Source organism: Apus apus, chromosome Z, assembly GCF_020740795.1.
Source record: "Apus apus isolate bApuApu2 chromosome Z, bApuApu2.pri.cur, whole genome shotgun sequence".
Classification (NCBI taxonomy): Eukaryota; Metazoa; Chordata; class Aves; order Apodiformes; family Apodidae; genus Apus; species Apus apus.
Genome location: NC_067312.1, coordinates 54,485,063 through 54,504,715, shown reverse-complemented (window position 1 = coordinate 54,504,715; position 19,653 = coordinate 54,485,063). Strand labels below are relative to the sequence as shown.

At 47.3% G+C, this 19,653-nt stretch overlaps 2 protein-coding genes across 7 annotated transcripts in view; one reads left to right on the top strand and one right to left on the bottom strand.

Annotated features, from left to right (window-relative positions):
• Window positions 1–8,354, bottom strand: part of ECPAS (Ecm29 proteasome adaptor and scaffold) — a 102,985-nt gene extending 94,631 nt beyond the window's left edge. For 4 of the 6 annotated variants that reach the window (XM_051641888.1, XM_051641887.1, XM_051641889.1 and 1 more), the window contains exon 1: window positions 7,759–7,999. In XM_051641888.1, the coding sequence (XP_051497848.1) occupies window positions 7,759–7,795 (37 nt within the window). In that variant the 5' untranslated portion in view covers window positions 7,796–7,999. Of the gene's footprint in view, window positions 1–7,758; window positions 8,000–8,266 lie in introns of those variants that run through there. The other 2 variants (XM_051641891.1, XM_051641893.1) reach the window with 1 other exon arrangement.
• On the top strand, window positions 8,287–19,653 carry DNAJC25 (DnaJ heat shock protein family (Hsp40) member C25). The gene is made up of 5 exons (XM_051643573.1): window positions 8,287–8,524; window positions 11,741–12,036; window positions 13,472–13,624; window positions 15,987–16,457; window positions 18,950–19,653. Exons 1-5 carry the CDS (start codon window positions 8,287–8,289, stop codon window positions 19,070–19,072), a joined length of 1,281 nt encoding a protein of 426 aa, XP_051499533.1. The 3' UTR covers window positions 19,073–19,653.

The following is a 19,653-nucleotide window of genomic DNA, read 5'->3' as shown; positions in this document are numbered from 1 at the left end:
TGAAGCTGCTGGAGCGGTGGAACAAACTCACCTCCCTCTAGCCAGCAGGTCTCCTCCCCAAACCCAGAAACACAAAAAGAACCATTTTAGCATCTGCAAAGAGGAAGAAGTTGCAACTCCTACAAGATCAAGAGAATAGGAGAGAAAGCAACAAACTTGTTTCCTCAGGCAGCTAGCAGAAGATGAGGGCCACAAAGAAGCCTCAAGGAGTACAGCAACTCTGCTAAGGACACAGGCCGAGAGAGTTTTGGCTGTTCAGCCTGGAGAAGAGAAGGCTCTGGTAGGACCTCATACCAGCCTTCCAGTACCTGAAAGGGGCAAGGCGCAACGACTTTAAGCTGTTAAGAGGGTAGATTTAGGTTAGCCATTAGGTAGGGTGGTGAGACAGCAGAAGAGGCTGTCCACTGAAGCTGTGGATGCCCCTATCCTGGAACTGTTGAACATCAGGTTGGACACAGCCCTGAGCAACCTGCTCTAGTGGGAGGTATCCCTGTCCATGCAGGGGGGGTTGGAGCTAGATGATCTTTAAGGTCCTTTCCAACACAAACCATCCTATGGTTCTACAATAAGATCATTTCAAGGAAACAGATGAGACTAAAAAAATCTCTCAGCAGGTCAAGCATGAGGGCTGAGGATCATCTGTCTTCATACAAAGAATGGAAAAGTCCTTATTTTAAGTGCCAGCATGCAGCTGCCTCAACAGCTAAACCAGAATCAAGGTAAAACCTCCCTGGCACAGCAGCATGCCTGACAACCAGACTGAGAAGAGTCTTCATGCATCAAACCAGGTCCATCTCTTCTCCGCATTGCACCACTGCAGGCCAGATCCACAGGCAGCACGGAGACCCATGGGTTTTAAAGGAACTACAGGTCCTATGATATCCTACAAGGAGGAAACCATTCCTTCAAGAATGATCTAAGGTGACCTGCTGCAAGTTGAGATTAGAGGGAGACCAAGGAGAAATGTACTTCTTGAAAGAGGGTCACTGAGGTGGCTGTAAAGGACTACAGGGGGGAAAACCAAACAAGAACTGATACAGAGCAGAGGTAGAGACTGAGGTGAGCAGAACGGTTGGAACTTAATGAGGAAAAAAGATGCTGAAATGCAAATACAGCTTTATGCAGGAAACCTGTAAGGATGTAGCTGCAGAAGCCTTTACTGCCCTGTATCTTTAAATCTGTGTTATCCCTGCACAGAGTCCTCACAGCATCATCCCTCGTCTGCCAGTTACAGACATATCACTTCTAACATTTTCTTCTGAGCAAATATGATAGACAGCTGAAAAGACAGAGGACTAAGAGAATTTACTTCCATAGAAAGTATATGCTCTGGAACTGCAGCACCTACAGTGCAAACTGACTTGTGAGTCAATCCCTTGTTTCAGACAGATTCCATGGAACAATAAGACTGCCAACTAGTCAACGACTTCACAGTTTTTATCTCATATTGAGGTTATATTTTTTAATCCCAGCAATTTCTCTCTCTCTTCACTTTCCTTCTCATGTCATACTCCCCCACAAATTATAGTCTCCTCCAGGACCTCTAGGATGTCTCACGACTCCACCAGCACTAGGGGACTTCTTACGTCAAGCAGCTGAAATAACTCAAGCAATTAACGAAATGTTTCCCATCAGACCTGGAATTCCAGGAGAACAGTGCAGACCCATCATCCTCAAGCAAACCAGCTGAGGAACCTCCCACACATGATCTTGCACGTGGGAACAGATGAGACTCCAGTATAAAGAAACACAAGTCATTTGTAAAGCCATTTCTTGTAGCCATTGGGCTACACACACCTTCTGAAAGACACGGAACCCACTTGGCATTTGCCTGCAGAAGTGCAGCAATACACTGAATCCCAAGCATATACCCCATTTCCAGCTGCTTCCATTATTCTGTTGTTACAAGTAGCAACTAGAATTGTAAGAACAATAGACATCAGGAGAAAAAAAAACCTACCTCTTTGTTTACACTGGCTGTGAGCTACATGTATTACCTTTCCCATAACCCTGCTGCCTAGTCAGTTAAGCCCTGATATTGCTATCAGGTAACCTTCCCTTAGCCATAAGCACAGCAGGACTCAGCAGCAAATTCATGGAGACTTGTGCCTGGCTGCAGTTAAGCAACTGGCCAGGAGTTTGTCAAAGCACTCCTGTGCTGCCAGTGCAGGCTGTATCCATAGCAGTGGGACAGGAAAGCGAAGAGCTAGAAACCCTCCCAAATATTGCACAACAACCATTCTCTCCCACTTCTATTCTACTAATGATTAAGACCATCTCTCAATCTGACAGCATCCATTGTGGGAAAGCATAACCCTTGGAGATTTAAAGCACCACACACATTGGTCCAGGAGAGGAGCCAAGGACATAATATCTGGGACTCAGATACTATGTCTGTCCTACCTCCATGTATGCTGCAGACCAACTGGCTGGCATGGGAGAAGCTCATTTTCCTCTGTGCCCTATGTCCTCTCTTAACCTCCACCCAACCTCTCTCTCCAGCCTGTGCCAGGAGCAGACCATCATGCATCAGACATCAAACAAGACAAAAGACACCCAACCCATTTCACAGACCCACATCGTGCTCTTCACAAGTTTTTAAGAAATAAGCCAAAACCTTCTCCATCCAGCTTTACAGCCCCTAGTGCTGACTGTAAAATCACATGGTTGGAATTTCAGGGGGGGATCAGTAAGTTATATGAGAGTAAAGATAAGTAAAGCAAGAGGTCTAGCTTGCTTTGCTACATACCACAGAAAAAAATAAATAAATTACATAGACCATTTTGAACAACTTTAGCAACTGAAATTAACTACTGCAGCAATTTTATCACAACCTGAGAGTAAGAGCATGGAATTTTAATTAGAAAGCTTTACACATCTCAGTGTTTACCTTTGCTAGCCAACACTGAACTCCAAATGCAATTCAATGAATAACACACTTTCTGTAATTTTTCCCTTTGAAAGTTTATTAATAAAAATATTTTAAAACATTTTCTGGAAGCCCTAGGAGAAGGAAGTAACGGAGAGATCACATTTCATAAAGAAAAGTTTTATCTTCATCTAAAAATCTGAGCTTTTACAAAGGCTTCTCCTTCCTCAATTAAACACTCATTAAACCCTCATCTCAAATTTAGGACTAATACTTCCTTGGTATTGATTCCCAACTATAGCACTGCCTGTTTACAAAATTACTTCCACAGTCATTGTACTGCAGTTCACTTCTAGTGAACATGGGGCTGGGGAAGGAACACACTATCAGAAACAAAGAACAAACTGTTAATGCAGTGCAGAAAATTTACAAAAAGGAACCTGGAGGATTGCCATTGTTGTATTTACACCAGTGAGAAAGTCAGTGAAAGGGAGAAAGGAGAAAAGGAAGAATACTTCACTGGAAACAGCTGGAAAACCCCATGCCCAACCCTGCAGAGCTCAGTGTAAATCACTCCAAGAACAAACCTGCAAGTCAGAAGCAATGGAAAAGTGAAGGGTGCTCTGAGATCACCAGGAGCCTTCTAAATTTGCTCCACTGTGAAGAGCTCTTGCTCTGCCAGAGGGTGCTACAATGAAAAACCCAAGTAAGATTAAAGCACTAATATCCTTCAGCACATTGTTGGTTTAGTTATTTTTGGGATACTCTTGCAAGATTCCCTCTACAAAGCTGGAGGCAATTTCTTGAAAGAAAGATGACTACATCACCCAGAATCTGCTTATGAGCTATGTGCCAAACAAAGTCCCTGTCAGACTTGCCTGTTACACTGGAAAGCACCTGAGAAACCATATGTGATTTATTAAGCAGTCTTACAAACATCCTATGTGTGCCGCAGCTATAACAGTCAACATTCTACTAAGGATTGGGGGTGGAAAAAAAAGCACAATCAAGAATGAGCTACCCGAATAGAAAAAATAACACTGGGTAGTTCTGTTTTTAAAATACATGCAATTAAGTCCATGTAAAATTTATAACAGATATTCACAAATTTTGGCACAATCACAACGTCTTTCCATGCTCCTGCACAGTATCTTCCCACAGTATTTAATTTTTCCTTGAATTTTCTTGCTAAACAAAAAAGTGTTTATAAGTGGATGACCACAAATAACAGAGAATTTAGCAATGGGCATTGCATGACTTCCCTTTAACCCTATGTAAAAGAAACAAAGCAGCAGGAAAACAAGTGTTTGTTTGGATCCCTGTTTCCAGCAGCCGTGTGCTTTTGTGTTAACAGGCATGGTGTATTTGGAATTTGAAATCTCCAAGTTAGCATGGCAATGCAGTTACCTATCTGTGAGAAAAACGCATGTTTCACTTCAGGTTCTTTCCAGTCTCAATTTATGGCTACAAGGCAGGACGCAGGTTTCAGCAGTTATGACCACACCTCACACAAAAGGGAAAGGAACAGATTTCAAAACACAGATAATATATATAAAATTTATTTAAAAGTCCCACTAACAGTAAGGCTGTAGTTTGTGCTTTATCAGCTTCCCAATCATGCAACACTTTGCCATAAAAAGGTCAGAGCTATTTCTAAGTCTTGTCACTTCAGAACTAATCTTGCAGTCTCCCAAGTCAACAGCAAAGCCCCAGCATGCTCCCTGAAACAACACACCCCTTCCTCTTGTTTTGCTACACAGTAGCTTTCCAAAGGGAACAACTGAGACAAAGACACAGAAAATATTAAATAAATTAACAGGTTAATGGTCTTCTGTTAACAAGGGCCCTTGCCTTTTTTTTTTTTCTTTTTCTTAATTGAAATCACTGAAGTGAACTTTCCGAATGCTCAGTCTTACTGGGGTAGCTAGTTCACCGTTTATCCCTCATTTTATCAAAGAAACCTCCACTCTGTTCAGCTAAGCACAGCTCCATTTCATGTGCCTAGGTTCCCCTCCTTGTCCTTAAACAAGATAAAGAATTAGCTCCTTCTGGCATTCACAGACACTATGCACACAGCACATCAGCTATTCTGCACAGCCCCCTCACCAATGTACATTTGTACTGTTAAGTACCAAGTAAAACGCACCCTTCTTCTTATGAAGACTGACTCAAGAAAACTACTGGGGCTAGACTATGTCAAGGTAACTGTACTTCACAACTTTACTATCACAATAAAAGCGTCCCAGGAGTCAAAAAGAGAGTCTGAGTCATCTGCAAAACAGAGCAGAGTGGGATGGGAAAATTCTGTGCATAAAATCAGAATTTATCTTCACTTTCTTGAAAAGTGTCTGTTTAACAGATCTGTGGGATGGCTAAGTTTAAAGCATTTCTAGAATTTTCAGTAAATCAAACAAACAAAAAAATCCCTCTTCTGTTACCTGAACTCTGTGGAACCATGACATTACACTAGCACCCTCAACATTTTCTCCAAAGGCCATATACCAAATAAAGGATACTGGACCCAGGAGTGTTTCAACTGCACTGTCTGGATGGTAGGGGTAGTTTTTTGGACAGGTCCTTGCTAAAGCAAAAGCTCAAAAACACCCTTCAGTCCCTCCAGAGCTAAGCAATTCCTTCTGCACTATTTTACATGAACACCAAAGTAAGTTCTCGTCTATTGTGCCACTACTAAAACAGGGGTCAAATTCTTGTTTAAATGGTATTAGACTCTGGGAGAAAATATATCTAGTATGATTACAGTCAGGATTTGCTGGTGCTATTCCTGGCTCTACCAGTAACCCACTGCATGCCTACAGGCCAGGCTTAGCCTCTCTGTTCAAGTATCTGAGTTCCTACCCAAGATTAACTTTCTTTTCTCTTGCATCTGAATTCTTACTGCTTCAGGGACAATCTACTGATTTTGCATTGTATTTTAAATTGCTATATCTGCATTCTTATGCTGCCTTCAAACAGTTTGTCCTCTAAAATAATGAGCACCCTTACACAACGTTCTGGCAAACAGTAAGTTTGTGTGTTTGACTGGAGCCACAGATCAAAGCTTCCTATAGCCATGTGTACATAAAGGAAGGAAAAATGGTTTTCTGATCTAAAACTAGTAGCAATTATTCTTGTTATTTTGAAACTAATTGTTGTCCTAAAAAGGAAGAGATTTCTTTCCAAATACACTAAAATGCAAGTATTTGAGTGTATTGAGACAGTAGGCCCACACAGAGGCTGTTTTGTTTCCCTCTCCTTATCTACATGAAATTACTCATTTTCCATTAATTTTTATTTAAGTCTACAGAGCTTTCTGTTCAGTGACAGATGAGGTACTAGGGAAAAAAACCCAAATCAAACAAATCCACTCTCTCCCCAAACCACAAAACAATTTCTAACCAAACCAGCAAAAATCCCCCAATTCTGAAGGATGCAGTGGTAAAATAACCTGAATGACATAATAAAAGTATTAACATGAATTTAAATCTCAGGACATTTGTCCTTTCAGCTTAACACAAAGGGCTAGGTAGCAACCGGTACATGACTGAGGATGAATTTTTTTTGCAGGATCAGATTTGGAGGCTGGAAAGCTAGATTACAGGCAGATAAAAGACAAGGAGTTACAAAGTTTCAAGCAAGAGATCCCAGCTGACCTACCAAGGGGCATCATGTCAGCATTGTAAAACTGACAGAAGAAATATCTGAGATGACAGCAGCAGTGAGGTCTGCCATGGTCATGATTACAATTTATCCCAGTTGTCAATGGACTAAACAGCTTGGCATTCGTGTCCTTTGATTCAAGGATCAGTGTAATTGAGAGATCCTTCTTGCTCCACCCTGAGATCCTGGCTCTCTGGCTCCATAAAGGACATTCTCACCACTGTCTCATGCCTTATTCCACTCAGCCTAGTTCCAGTAACACCTAACAAAGAGCAGAACAAGGTTGCCATCTACACAGCAGCACACAGAGCAACAAAAGAACCCAAGTGACACACCACACAGAAATGCCTTAGAACTGAAAGCCAGTGGCACAAATATGCTCAAAGTATTTCTTCTGCCCTTCCTCTCTGGTGGTTGCCACGCACTATTTCAGGGCAACCAACGGCTCTCTCGTCTGGCTGAGTCATTAATTTCCTTGCTATTTACTCTATAGCATACATTAACTTTCCACTAGCTCTAGAATGTACGTTGTCTTTCCATTAACTCTGCTTCATGACAGGAAAAGCATTCTTTCAAGTTCCACAGGCTTCTCCGAGGAGAAGTCGATGGTTTACAGCACAGGACTGCAAGAAGGGCTTTGGAGGCGAGATGACAGCGCTGGGGCTGCCCGGCCCCGCACGCTCGGCAGCAAGAGGCGTGCAGCTCCGGGCCTGCTGCTCTCATCGTGTGCCGAGAGCCGCAGAGGCCGATGCGCTCACACACCTACCCCAGGACACCGCGCTGACGGCACGGAAGGGGTCTGCGCCAGCCCATTCGTGTTGCAGCACACGCTGTTTTTGCAGCAGTTCTGTGCTTCGCAGGCGGCGATCGCACAAAGCGGAGCGAGGGCTGCAGCTCGTCCCCTCGGGGTGACAGAGGCAGCAGGTGGCCGGACCCCCCCCGAGCTGGGGGGCCCTTCTGCCGGCTCCTCTCCCCGCCACTCCGGGCCCCGCTGTCAAAAACCTCCCCCGCTTCCTCCCGCCGGGCTGTCGGGGCGGCTCCGCAAGGTCACCCGGGCTGGGAAAGGGCGCAGGCCGGGCAGGCCGCGGCGGGGCCGGGGCCCCGGGAAGCCGCCCCTGCCCCCGCAGCCTCCAGCTCCCGCTGCCCAGCACGGCTGGGCAGGGCAGGGCAGGCCCCGCCGCCCCGCGCCCGCCCTCCCCTGACCGGGAGCCCGCGGCGCGGCGGCCACTTACTGAGCTCGTCCTGGGCAGCCGCGGCGGCCGCAGCCATGTTGTCAGCCCGGGCGGGAGAGAGGGAGGGAGGGAGGGGAGCGGCGCCGCAGCGGCCCGGCCCGGCCCCGCCGCTCCCGCCTCCCGCCCCTCCGCTCCGCTCCGCCGGCGGCGGCGGCGCGGCAAGACACGGGCACGGGCACCGGGCCGGCTGCCTCTCCGGGGCTGCCTCTCCGGGGCTGCCTCCTCGGGGCTCCCTCCTCCTCCCACGCCTCCTCCTCTCTGCGGCTCGCCCCGACGCCAACAGCCGCGAGGGACGGCGGGGCCCGGCAGCGCCCGCCCTCCCGTCACCGCCGCTTTATATTTAGAAAGAGCTGAGCCATCGTCTCAGCCGCCCGCCCGCCCGCCCCCGCCGCGCACACGCACCGGCCCGCCGGCGCCGCTCGGGCGCGGGGCTGCCCCGGCTCCCCCGCCCGCCCCGGCTCCCCCCGCGGCTCCCGCCGGGTGCCCCGGGGCGCGGGGCAGCACTGACCCGAGTCCGCGCTGCCCTCCATGGCGGCCGCCGCCTCGCGCGTTCCGCGGGCGGAGGGAACGGCCCGGCCAGCCGCGCGGCGCAGCGGCGCCCCCTGTCGGCGGCCTGTGCCGCCTGCAGCCCGCGGCTGGCACTGCACCTGCCTGCGCGGCCCCTCCCACCGCCCTGCACGGCCCCGCCCACCGCTCGACACAGCCCGGCACAGCCCCGCCCACTTCCTACGTAGCTCCGCCCTCTTCGCCAACAGCCCCGCCCACTGTCTGCACTGCCCCCCCCCCCACCGCCCTGCACAGCCCTGGCACAGCCCCGCCCACTGAATACACAGCTCCGCCCACTTCATGAACAGCCCCGCCCACCGCCTGGCTCAAGCCCCGCCCACCTCCTGGCCACGCCCTGGGCCCGCCCAGCCCAGGCCCTGCTTCATCCCGGAGCTTTTGGGCACATCCCGGAGCTTCTGGGCGCATCCCGGAGCTTCATCCCGGCGCAGCCCCGGCCCTGCCCGCACCGTGCCCCTCTGCAACACTCCTCAACTGCCTGCTGCGCCATGGCTGCCCCTGCCCCGGGCCTCAGCACCAGTGCTGGCAGCAGCTGTCACAGGTGATGGGCACCACCTCCTCTGAGCACCTTCCCTGGCACTTCTGTTCCTATGCTGAGTTGGCCGTGGGCCAGTATGAGTGACAAACACGTATTTAGGGGTATCTTAAAAAAACAAAACAAAACAAAACAAAACACAACAAACAACAAAAAAACCCAATAGTCCAATACCATCGGTACTGCGCTGTGGTGTTCCGAAGTAGCTAACTAGAGAGCGAGAGCTGGGCTGTGGAATACCCTGCGTCCTGTTTTGGGGTTGCTACGGCTGCGGGAGAAAGGCATGACCACCCCACGGCACCTGTCTCCTGAGCTCACCCGTGCCACCTGTGATCTCTGTAAGGAGCACATGGGAATGACGCCAGAACCAGACACCCCTGCAGCGTCCCTGGCAGCAGACAGTGCGGCGCCTCTTTGCCAGCTTCTCCAGCACTGCCTGCAGATGGCAGGGGGTCAGCTGGTGGCCTCTCCCTACTGCTCCAGAGACATTTCCTCCTGGCAGAAGTGAGCCCCAGGTAGAAAAGTGCTTCCTTCTCAGCTTGACTCAAAAAAAAAAAAAAAAAAAAAGGAAAGAAAAAAAAAAAAAGAAAAAGGTAACATAAACAATATTCACTTCATTTCTGAAGCTGAAGATCTGAGGAGTTGAATGTCAGCCTGCAGTGCTGAGAGGCTGGTCTCTAAAGAGCTGCAAAGAGGTGGAATTTTTCAGAGGAGACAGGTTTGGGACTCATCCATCTTTCAAGGAAATGATAAACATTTATTGATGTGAAAGGAGGCAGACAGGGGAGGCCAAAATTACAAGCTGCATACTCATTTCTAGACGAAGAACAGCATGTGTTCTCTGATGAGCTGAGTATTTTTGTGGCAGACATTTCCAGCATCAAGCACAAACCTGATGTCAACGTTTAAGGCTATGCTGGCAATCAGATGAATTGCAGATACTCTCTGTTAAACCCTCTCCCTTCCCAGAAAAGGAAAGAGCATAAGGGTGAGAGATGTACAGGTTGGAACCTGAACTACACAGCTATACTGAAACAATAACGATGAAAAAGAAAATAATAAAATATGTACAAATCCACCATCAAGATCTCCCCCCCAATAACACATCACCACCAAGACTACAGGGCAGTGTCTGGGAAAATTCTGGACTGGGTTTCTGGACTCAGCAGCAGATGGGAGCTGGGTATGAGAATGTAAGGATTCAGGAAAGCTCAGATCAGGATCAAAGGCAGATGAACATGCAGAGTCTTCCATAGACAAAGGGAATTTGACCCTCATGATCCCTCAGATTTATTCTGCATATGACTTGCATCAGGTGGAATACTTTGGTCACTTTTGGTCACCTGTCCGGTCCACTCCTCCCTGCAGGAGGGTCACAGGTGTGACCCCTTTTCTCCCTTCCATTTCTGGCACACAAGAAGTTCTGCAGAAGCAAAGAAGTGACCTTTAGCCTGCATACCCATCTCCAGCAGTAACTATAAACATTGAGCACAATCAGTCCTAGAAGCAAACACTAACTGAAAAACATGCTGTTAATTTCAGGAAGTTACTTAGAAGATACTTAACTGAAGCACAATTACTGGAAAGAAAATCAGTTCTGTCCTGCCTCAAACCAGGACACCTGATTTTCCTGGGAAAGGCCCTGTAGATGTTGCCCATGTCTCCAAAATAAGTCTTTGGGTAAAAAAGACCCAAGGTGGCAGACCTGCTCTAACAGCTGCAAGGCCAAATGTCCATTTTGAAAGGATTTTAACACAGTTTCCTTTGCCACCATCATCAAGGGTAGCTGCGTATACATCAGAGAACAGCAGCAGGAAGCGTGCGGGGTACGTGTGTACATGTGTTTGTAGGAATGCGTGTATGGGGCAGTTTGCTGGGGGCTGCCCCATAAATTCCACTGATCCTACACAAAACAGAGGGCAAAACCAGGACTCTGCAGGAGTGAGCTTAAATTACACACAAATTCAGTGAGTATTTCTAAACAGTCTTCTCTTGAAGAAAGAACAAGAGGAAACATGCTGGAAGAAATCCAGAAAAAAAGATGGAACTTCCAAGCCCAGGCTCTGTTGTGACTGTGTTTCTGTCTGTTCTGTTTTGCAGTGCTACAGGCTTGGGGAAAAGCGGCTGGAAAGCTGCTCAGCAGAGAGGGACCTAGGATTGACATCTGGCAGGAACTGAGCCAGCAGTGTGCCCAGGTGGCCAGGAAAGCCAACAGCATCCTGGCTTGAATCAGGAATGGCGTGGCCAGCAGGAGCAGGGAGGTGGTTGTGCCCTTGTGCTCAGCGCTGGTGAGGCTGCACCTCGAATCCTGTGTCAGTGCTGGGCTCCGCACTACAAGGAAGACATCGAGGTGCTGGAGTGAGTCCAGAGAAGGGCAAGAAAGCTGGCGAAGGGTCCGGAGAACAAGTCTGACAGGAAGCAGCTGAGGGAACTGGGGGTGTTCAGCCTGGAGGAGGCTGAGGGGAGACCTCATCGCTCTCTCGAACTGCCTGGAAGCAGGTTGTGGCGAGGTGGTGGCGACAGGTAGTGGCCTCGCGTTGTGCCAGGGGAGCTTTAGCTTGGACATCAGAAGCAACTGCTTCCCTGAAAGGGTGATTAAACACTGAGCAGGCCGCCCAGGGAGCCGGTTGGCTGAATCACCCATGAACCCGCGAGGCGGCTGGTTGAATCCCGCATCCCTGGAGGCGTTCCACAAACACCCAGATGCGGTGCTGAGGGACACCGGCCTCGACACACCCGGCCCGGCGGCGGCCGCCGCTGTTCCCCGCCCGGCCCCGCGGACCCCGCCGCGGCCGGAGGGCCCCGCCCCGGGCCGGGCCGCGCGCAGGCGCCTGCGCAGCAACGGCCCCGGCGGCGGCGGCGGCAGCGAGATGGCGGCGGGCGGCGGCGGCGCGGGGCCGGGCGGGCGCTGGCTGCTCTGGCTCTGGCTCGGGGCCGCGCTGCTGCCGCGGCCGGCGAGGGGCCTGACGGAGGGGCTGTACTGCGGGCGGAGGGTCTGCTACGAGGTGCTGGGCGTCAGCCGGCAGGCCAGCAAGGCGGAGATCGCCCGCGCCTACCGGCAGCTGGCCCGCAAGTACCACCCCGACCGTTACCGCGGGGAGGCGGCCGCGCCGGGCGGGGACCCGCAGGCAGCGCACGAGAAGTTCCTGCTCATCGCCACCGCCTACGAGACCCTCAAGGTGAGAGAGCGGGACCGCCGCCGCGGCCGGAGCCGCTCGGGTAAGAGACAGCGCGGGGGGTGGCGGAGGGGCTGCCCCGGGGGGCGGCTGGCCGGGGAGCGGGGCGGGCAGCGGGGCAGACACCGGCCCCACCGCCGCTGCCCGCGCCCCGCGGCGGGGCGGGTGGGGGCGAGGCCGGAGCCGGCGCAGCCCAGGGCGCTCTTCTCGCCTCTCCCGTTCGCCGGTGCTTCAGTTCCTCGCCCTTGCGTACGGGCGGCTCGCGGGGTAGCGGCGGGCAGCAGAGCTAAGCGGCCGCACGGTGTGAGAAGAAAAGAGTGGCTACAAAGTACGCCGAGAGGTAACTCATCCCCTCCAAACTCGGCTCCGCGGCTGCGACTCGTCTGCTGCGTCTGTCTCTGAAGCGTGCATCCAGAGAAGTCAGCGTCGGCATCGGGATTCTGCCCGAGTTTGGCTTCGCACGCTTCGCGGGTGCCTTTTCCAGCGGGGAGGATCGGAGCCGCTCGGGTTTGCAGTGCTGTCTGTCGCGGCAGGCTCTCCAGCCTCCGGTCAGCATTCCCTGGGATGCTCAGCAGTCAGGGAGGGGGGAGAAAAACCCCCAAAAAACCTTGTTCAACAGCCAGTCCAAGAGTGCAGGAAGGGAAGAGAGTTCTCTTGAGAATCCCTGTGTGTTTGGAATTTGCTCTCTTGAAAATGCTCACGTGTTTAAAACGAAGCAACTGAGTTTTCTCTCAGTGGTATACCTCCGAACAAAAAAGTGGTAGTGACTTGGGTGGCCTATGGCACCTATAAGGAAGGCTAACCAGGGCAAAATATGTGTGGCTTGGCAAAGGTGCAACTCAGGAATGGAAGAAGAAAACCTGACAGTGTTTTGAGGCTGCAAGGGAGACAAAAAAGGGAACTTTTTTGGGGTGTAAGGAAGGAATGGAATTGAGGCCAACAAAATTTAGATTTCTCATCTCTCAATTACATGGGTGAAAATGAGAAAAACTCAGAAGTTGAAAACAACGAAGTTTGGCAACAGCCTTCCATTGGACAGATTCCACAGCCCTGTAAGCTAATTCTAAAAGATTTGTAAAACACTCTCTTAATAGGTTCTTCATCTGAGTATCTTTTCCTGAGTGACATTTTTTAGCTCTAGTCCATCTGGATTTCCCATCCTGAAGTTGAAAATATTTATTACATGGATTTCAGCTGCCTGTCTTTATTTCAGTATTGAATGTCTTCATGCAGCATGTGCTTAGGCCCTTAAAACCACATATGTCAGATGAGTGTGAGAACAAGTGAGAATATGAGGAAGAGGACCAAAGATTTTCCTCTGTGCTTCGTACTTAGGCTACTGCACATTTTATAGCAGCATGGTTATTAATGAGATGTAAAACACGGCTGTAACTGAAAACAGGAATCTGAAGCTCTGCTCTTATATCTTGTTCTGCAGGATGAAGAAACACGTAAAGATTATGACTACATGCTGGATCATCCTGAAGAGTATTACAGGCATTATTATCACTACTACAGCAGGAGATTGGCACCTAAAGTGGATGTCAGAATAGTGATTCTGGTTATGGTGTGTGCCATCTCTTTGTTTCAGGTAAAATTTCATGTTTGGGTGACAGTGCTCGGTGAGTTTCTGAATGGGAAGAGATCTATCTGTAGCTCTTCTCATCTGCCAGTGAGGAGGGAGTCTGTTCCTATCTGTTGTGGTAAACTTCTGTGTGGTGTTCATCGGGGGTCGGGATGAACTGAGCAGATTGTGACTGTCCTTGGTGCCTTGAAAAAGTTAGAGATTAGTTTATTTAAATAGTATGATATTTCATAGAGACAAGTGTAGCTTTTCTAAAAAAACTGCTTGATTCTTCAGGGCAAGCTGAGCTGCTCCTGAGCACAGGCAGGACTAGTGTTCCAGATAAGCATGTGTCAGCTTGTCAAGCAGCATAAGTAATTTTTTAAAAAACAGACTAATTGCAAACTAAATTCAAGATTCAATTCAGTTGGTAAGACTGAATATCACCAGTTTACTAATATGGGAATCTTACATTGCAGTGTATTTTAAACACCACAAGGAAGTTGGGAGAGAAATGAATTGAGTTCAGTGAAGTTTGCTCTTCAGGTGGTAGTTCCAAGGTTGACAAAACCACCTGTGTTTTAGATGAGAAAACTTGCGCTATTGCTGACAAGAATTTAAGTTGAAGAAAGTGCGTAACTTTACTTCAGCATCTATTATATTACTAGTTCAAAGAATCATTAAAAATACCCCCAAAACTTAAGAGCTGAAGATGCAGCTCATTCTCTGGTGCAGATAGCTCACTTTTTAGTGGGATATTGGAAGTTAAAAATATGTTGATCAGAAATTGGGCCTTTGGAATACTAAATTCCAGTGACATATGCAGCCAAATACTGGATTTCTCTTCAGAACTACTTCCAGTGTCAGAGTTTCATTTCACCTCTTATTTCTTAATCTGGCTGTAAGTGGCAGCATTCAGTTTCCTGCAGTCCAGCTGCCAGATGATTGCAAATTGCCATCAGGGAGACCTGGTGGGATGGCTTCTATGACTGGAGCATCAGTATGGAGGGTTATAAACTCTTTAGGAAGGACAAGCAGGGAGGGTGAGGTGGGGTTGTTGCCCTCTATGTCAAAGACCAGCTGGAGTGCATGGAGCTCTCCCTGGGGATGGATGAGGAGCCAACTGGGAGCTTATGGGTTAAGATTAAGGGGAAGGCAGGGACAGGTGACATTACAGTGGGGTCTGTTATAGGCCACATGACGAGGAGGACAGTATGGATGAGGCACTCTACAGACAGATAGGAGCAGCTTCATCTTCAGAAGCCATGGTACTCAAGGGTGACTTCAGTCACCCTGCTACCTGCTGTGGGGGACAATTCTGCAAAGCACAAACTATCCAGGAGGTTCCTAGAGTGCATGGAGGACAACTTCCAAGTAACTGAGGAACCCTCAGGGAGAGGTGCTATTCTGGACCTTGTTATCAGCAACAAGGAAGGGCTGGTGAGGGATGCTAAGCTAAAGGGCAGCCTTGGTTGTAGCAGCCATGAAACGGCGATGTTCAAAATCCTTAGGGCAGCAAGAAGGGCTCACAGTAAGCTTATTACCCTTGACTTCAGGAGGGCAGATTTCGGCTTCTTCAGGAATCTGCTCAAGAGAGTGTCATGGAATAACATCCTGGAGGGCAGAGGGGCCTGGCTGATACTTAAGGATCACCTTCACCAGGCCCAAGAGCATTGCATCCCAACTAAGAGAAAGTCAGATAAAAACTCCAGGAGGCTGGTGTGGATGGGCAGGCCTCTTGCTTTCTGTGTTTCTACATCTTGGCCTTTGTTCCAGTTGTATAATGTGTCTGCCCTTTGTCTTGGTGAACTGTGTGAAAAGCTATTTTTTTAAAAAAAGTTGCTCCAGGAAGACCTTAGGCACAACATTTCTTGTTTGTTGCTTGGGTTTTTTTTCCCATTGAAATTCAGAGGATAGTGGGAGATTAGAGAGGGATGTTCAATCTTGTTGAGTCAATCCTATCAGACTAATCCATGTTTAATTAACTATCCTAAGTTGATAACAATTCTGTAATGAAATATTCATGTATCAGCTGCTTTACTGATACACGTGAGGGGACTTCTGAGGGTGACCTGCACAGCCTAGCATTAAGCTTCAGGAGATGACAACCTTCTTGTGAACAGAAACAACCTGAATAGTATGTGCTTGTCCTTCCTCACCACTCTGTATTGCTGTGAGATACACATCTCTACATCTATTTTCCAGGTGCCTTACTAGGTTTGGAGGAATTGTTACAGCTCCTGTAATCCTGCAGAAGTTATTACCCTTGCTGTAATGTAATTGTGGTTAAAGGTGTATGATGGCATTATTGCTTTTCCTGGCGAACCCCCAAATAGGAAGGTGTCTGTGTAAAAACAAGTTCTTCACTTTTGCTCTTCTTCTATTGCAGTTCTTCAGCTGGTGGAGTAGTTACAATGAAGCTATCAACTACCTAGCTACAGTGCCAAAATACCGGATACAAGCTACTGAGATTGCCAAGCAGCAAGGTTTACTCAGTAAGACTAAAGAAAAAGGCAAGAACAGGCGGTCTAAAGAGGAAATTCGGGAAGAAGAGGAAGAAATCATCAAAGACATTATTAAAAATAAAATAGATATAAAAGGCGGTTATCAGAAGCCCAAGATATATGATATCCTTCTATTTCAGCTCCTTCTTGCCCCTTTTTACTTGTGCAAATACATAGTTTGGCGCTGTTGGTGGATTTATTGTTTCACTATTAAAGGGCAAGAGTACGGTGTGGAAGAGAAGCTGTATATCATACGAAGGAACATGAAAATGTCCCAGTCTCAGTTTGACAGCCTAGAAGACCATCAAAAAGAGACCTTTCTTGAACGGCAGCTGTGGATACGAGAAAACTATGAGGTGGGTAGCTTCTGGTGGGAAAGCGGGTGTTAAGTCTCCAGTGCTCCCAGAGTAAGAACAGCTGTTTTGTGAAGGTGCTTAGGGGGGGACTGTGTGAAGCATTGCTTGAATTTTAGCTATTGCTTTCTAAACTGAAAACTGCCAGACAATCATTCAGTGTGTTTTCTTTGACTTCTTTTGCTCACGGACTGGTGAGCAGCAGCTGCTGACCGTGCCTGTGGATGTAGGGAGGGATTTTCTCTGTCAGGGGTCACCCACCTGTGATTCTTGGGGAATCTGCGCACACAAGATTTAGTTGAATCTGATGAAAGGCCTTCTTATAACAGTGTGGCATGACAGTGTTAATACAGTAGGCTGAAGACTTGTCTGAACAGTAGTAATTTGTAGTAAGGATTACCTGGATCATCTGGAAATCCTGTTTCATCAAGTCTTCTAAGCTACTCATTCCTGATGCGTTGTTTTGAGGTTTTTTTACTGTCCTTTGATAGTTCTGTGGTTTTTGGTGAGTCAGAACTGTTCTTGCTATGCTGTGTACCTGCTCAAGTAGAAATACCGTTGTGTGCAACTGCTATGTTTGTCATAGATAGCCAGTTACTAAAATGGCTTAATACTTTTTTTCTAGCCTTCTTTGACAGCAGTGAAAGAACATTAGCCACAGCATGGAATTGCAGTCTGGAATTACTTGGGATGCCTGGCAGACTGACATAATTTTTCCACAGGGCTACCTGGGTGGGAGGTTTTTAACAGACAAACTGAATACAAAGTTGGCCTTCTTAAGGGGAAGAGGAGATATTGCTGCTGGGAGGGCACCAGAAACAAGAGAATGCTGCATCTGAAGTAGGCAGGGGGGGATTAACGTAGAAACTTAGAGGGGAAACTAGTAAAATTGATGCTACTGTAAGGAAGGGATTTGCCAATAGGTACTTTGATGGATTTCCTGAAAACATACTGGAATTCCAAAGATTGAGTAATGTTACTTGTCCAAGCAGATGCTATATAGAAAAAGACAGGATGGATATCCTGCAGAGGAGAAATTACATGGTTTGGGATCCATTGCTGTTTTCTAACCAGTGGTGGTTCAGTCACTGAATATGAAAGAGCTGTATTTGCCTGAAGTCTCTTTAGCCCAGGCTCCTCTTTTGTGGTGGCCAGTGGCAGTTTTTAGTGAAGAATACATGAAGGTCCCACTTATGTAGCAATATTTGTCCACTATAATTTGCAGCTTTGGGACTTGATGAAAAGGAAATGGTGTCTTACTGCTTTAATGAATTTCCTTCTAATAAACTTACCCTGTCACTTCTCAAATGCATTAAATTAACTTTTAGTGTCTGCTGTGCCATCTGGTAAGGAGTTCAGCAAAGGTATAGAAGCCACCTGTACAACCTGCTCGTTCTTGTGTTACTGGAGATGGAGAATAATAATGCTTTATTCTCTTTCCTGGTGCTGCCTGTGCTCCTGTGTACCATTACTGTATCCTTACTTGAAATTTAGTAATGTCTTTTCCAGGCTGGAAAATATGCTTAGGTGTTTCTCCTCAAAAGTTTCTTTGTACTTTGATCATTGGAGATGATATTGTTCAGTTTTCCAGCATCCTTTTAGGATCAGAGAGACCAGGAATTCAATATATGGGTACATCGTGAAGCTCCACAGTATTTTTTTTGCCCCTTTGTTACTCTCCTAATAATTCTTAAAATCCATATGATCACTGAACATTGAGCTAGTGTATTTATAAATCCAACTATAATATTTTAAAAGTCTTGTACCTGCATAGCAGAACCTGAAATTTAATTCTTTTCTGGGAATAAGTCAGATGACACTGACAGAACATAAAGCTATACGGTCTTGAGATCTGTACTGGCTGTATCTACGTAAACTGCCTTCCAGAATAAAAATGCAGAGACTGTTGCATTTTTAGATATTTGTCTTTTCTGATAATTGTAGATTTCATGACAATAACAGAATTTCATGACAGAATTTAGTTGCTTATCATGTGGTACTGCAAATACCAGCAGTACTACCTTATTTGAGAAACTCAATTAGGAATAAACCACTCCGTAGCAGTATTCTATCTAGACAATGACTTTGCAGTGGGAAAACAACTAAAGTCAGGTGCTGAAAATCTGCATTTAACAATATGGGTGCTAAGAAGGGACTCAAATTTAGCTTTCTGAGCATTAGCAGCTCTTAACTGTAAATTTTTATTTTGTGGAAAGCATAAGTGTCTAGTTCTTTTGCAAAAAAGGCTTGCAGCACTGTTTTACAAAGAGGTAGTTGTGCTCTCAGAATGCAAAGCATCTCAGCTAGTGCCAGGCAGGCTCCTCGGCTGAAGGTGCACCTACCCTTTGTATTGGTCAGGGTCTGCTGTGCTGCAGTTCAGTCTTCTCTAAAAACAATAAGCTGGTGAATGGTTGAATTATGAATGCTTATACCCACCTTGAGGTTCAGTTAAGCTGTTCCTTTAGCCTTGTTAAAGACTTCTGTCTGTCTCTCAGGCCTATAAACGAGAACAAGAGGAGGAGTTAAAGAAGAAGATGGCCATGGATCCTCGATGGAAGAGGTATCGGCGGTGGATGAAGAATGAAGGACCCGGAAGACTGACATTTATTGATGACTGAGAGTTGCCAAACAATATGTGTGCCAATGTTGAAAGTGATCTGCAGAACTTTCCACTACATCATTCAGAGTTTTGTCTGCTGTGGCTCAGCAGTGATCTAAAACTCAGGAATTATGAAACCAGGCCAACAAATAATACAGGTTTACCATTTTTATAAATCAGACGTATTAAACAGGCTCAGCTCAATGTATATATACCATTTACTTGGGGATCTCAGTGTGGAATTCATTATTCCAAACAATGTATTTTCTCTCCATATTTCATGTTCACAATCTCTGGAACTGTAACTTTAGTCTTTCTGAAAATGTTTCTAGATCAGTCCTTGAAAGTCCTGTTTTGCCTTTTTAAACTGAAGGGTTCCTGCAAACAAACACTGGAAATGTATAAAAGGATTATGAAGCAAGGCCATTTTCTGATTTCCTCTCTCTTTCCTTCTACTTTTCTATCTAAATTCCAGGATGCCAAATTGTTTTTTGGTGTTAAACAATATGGGGATTATATCAGACTTCTTTCGCTATTCCTGTTCCAGTTGGAAATGGATTTTATTTTTTGTGAGAATAAATGATGCATGATTGATCATTA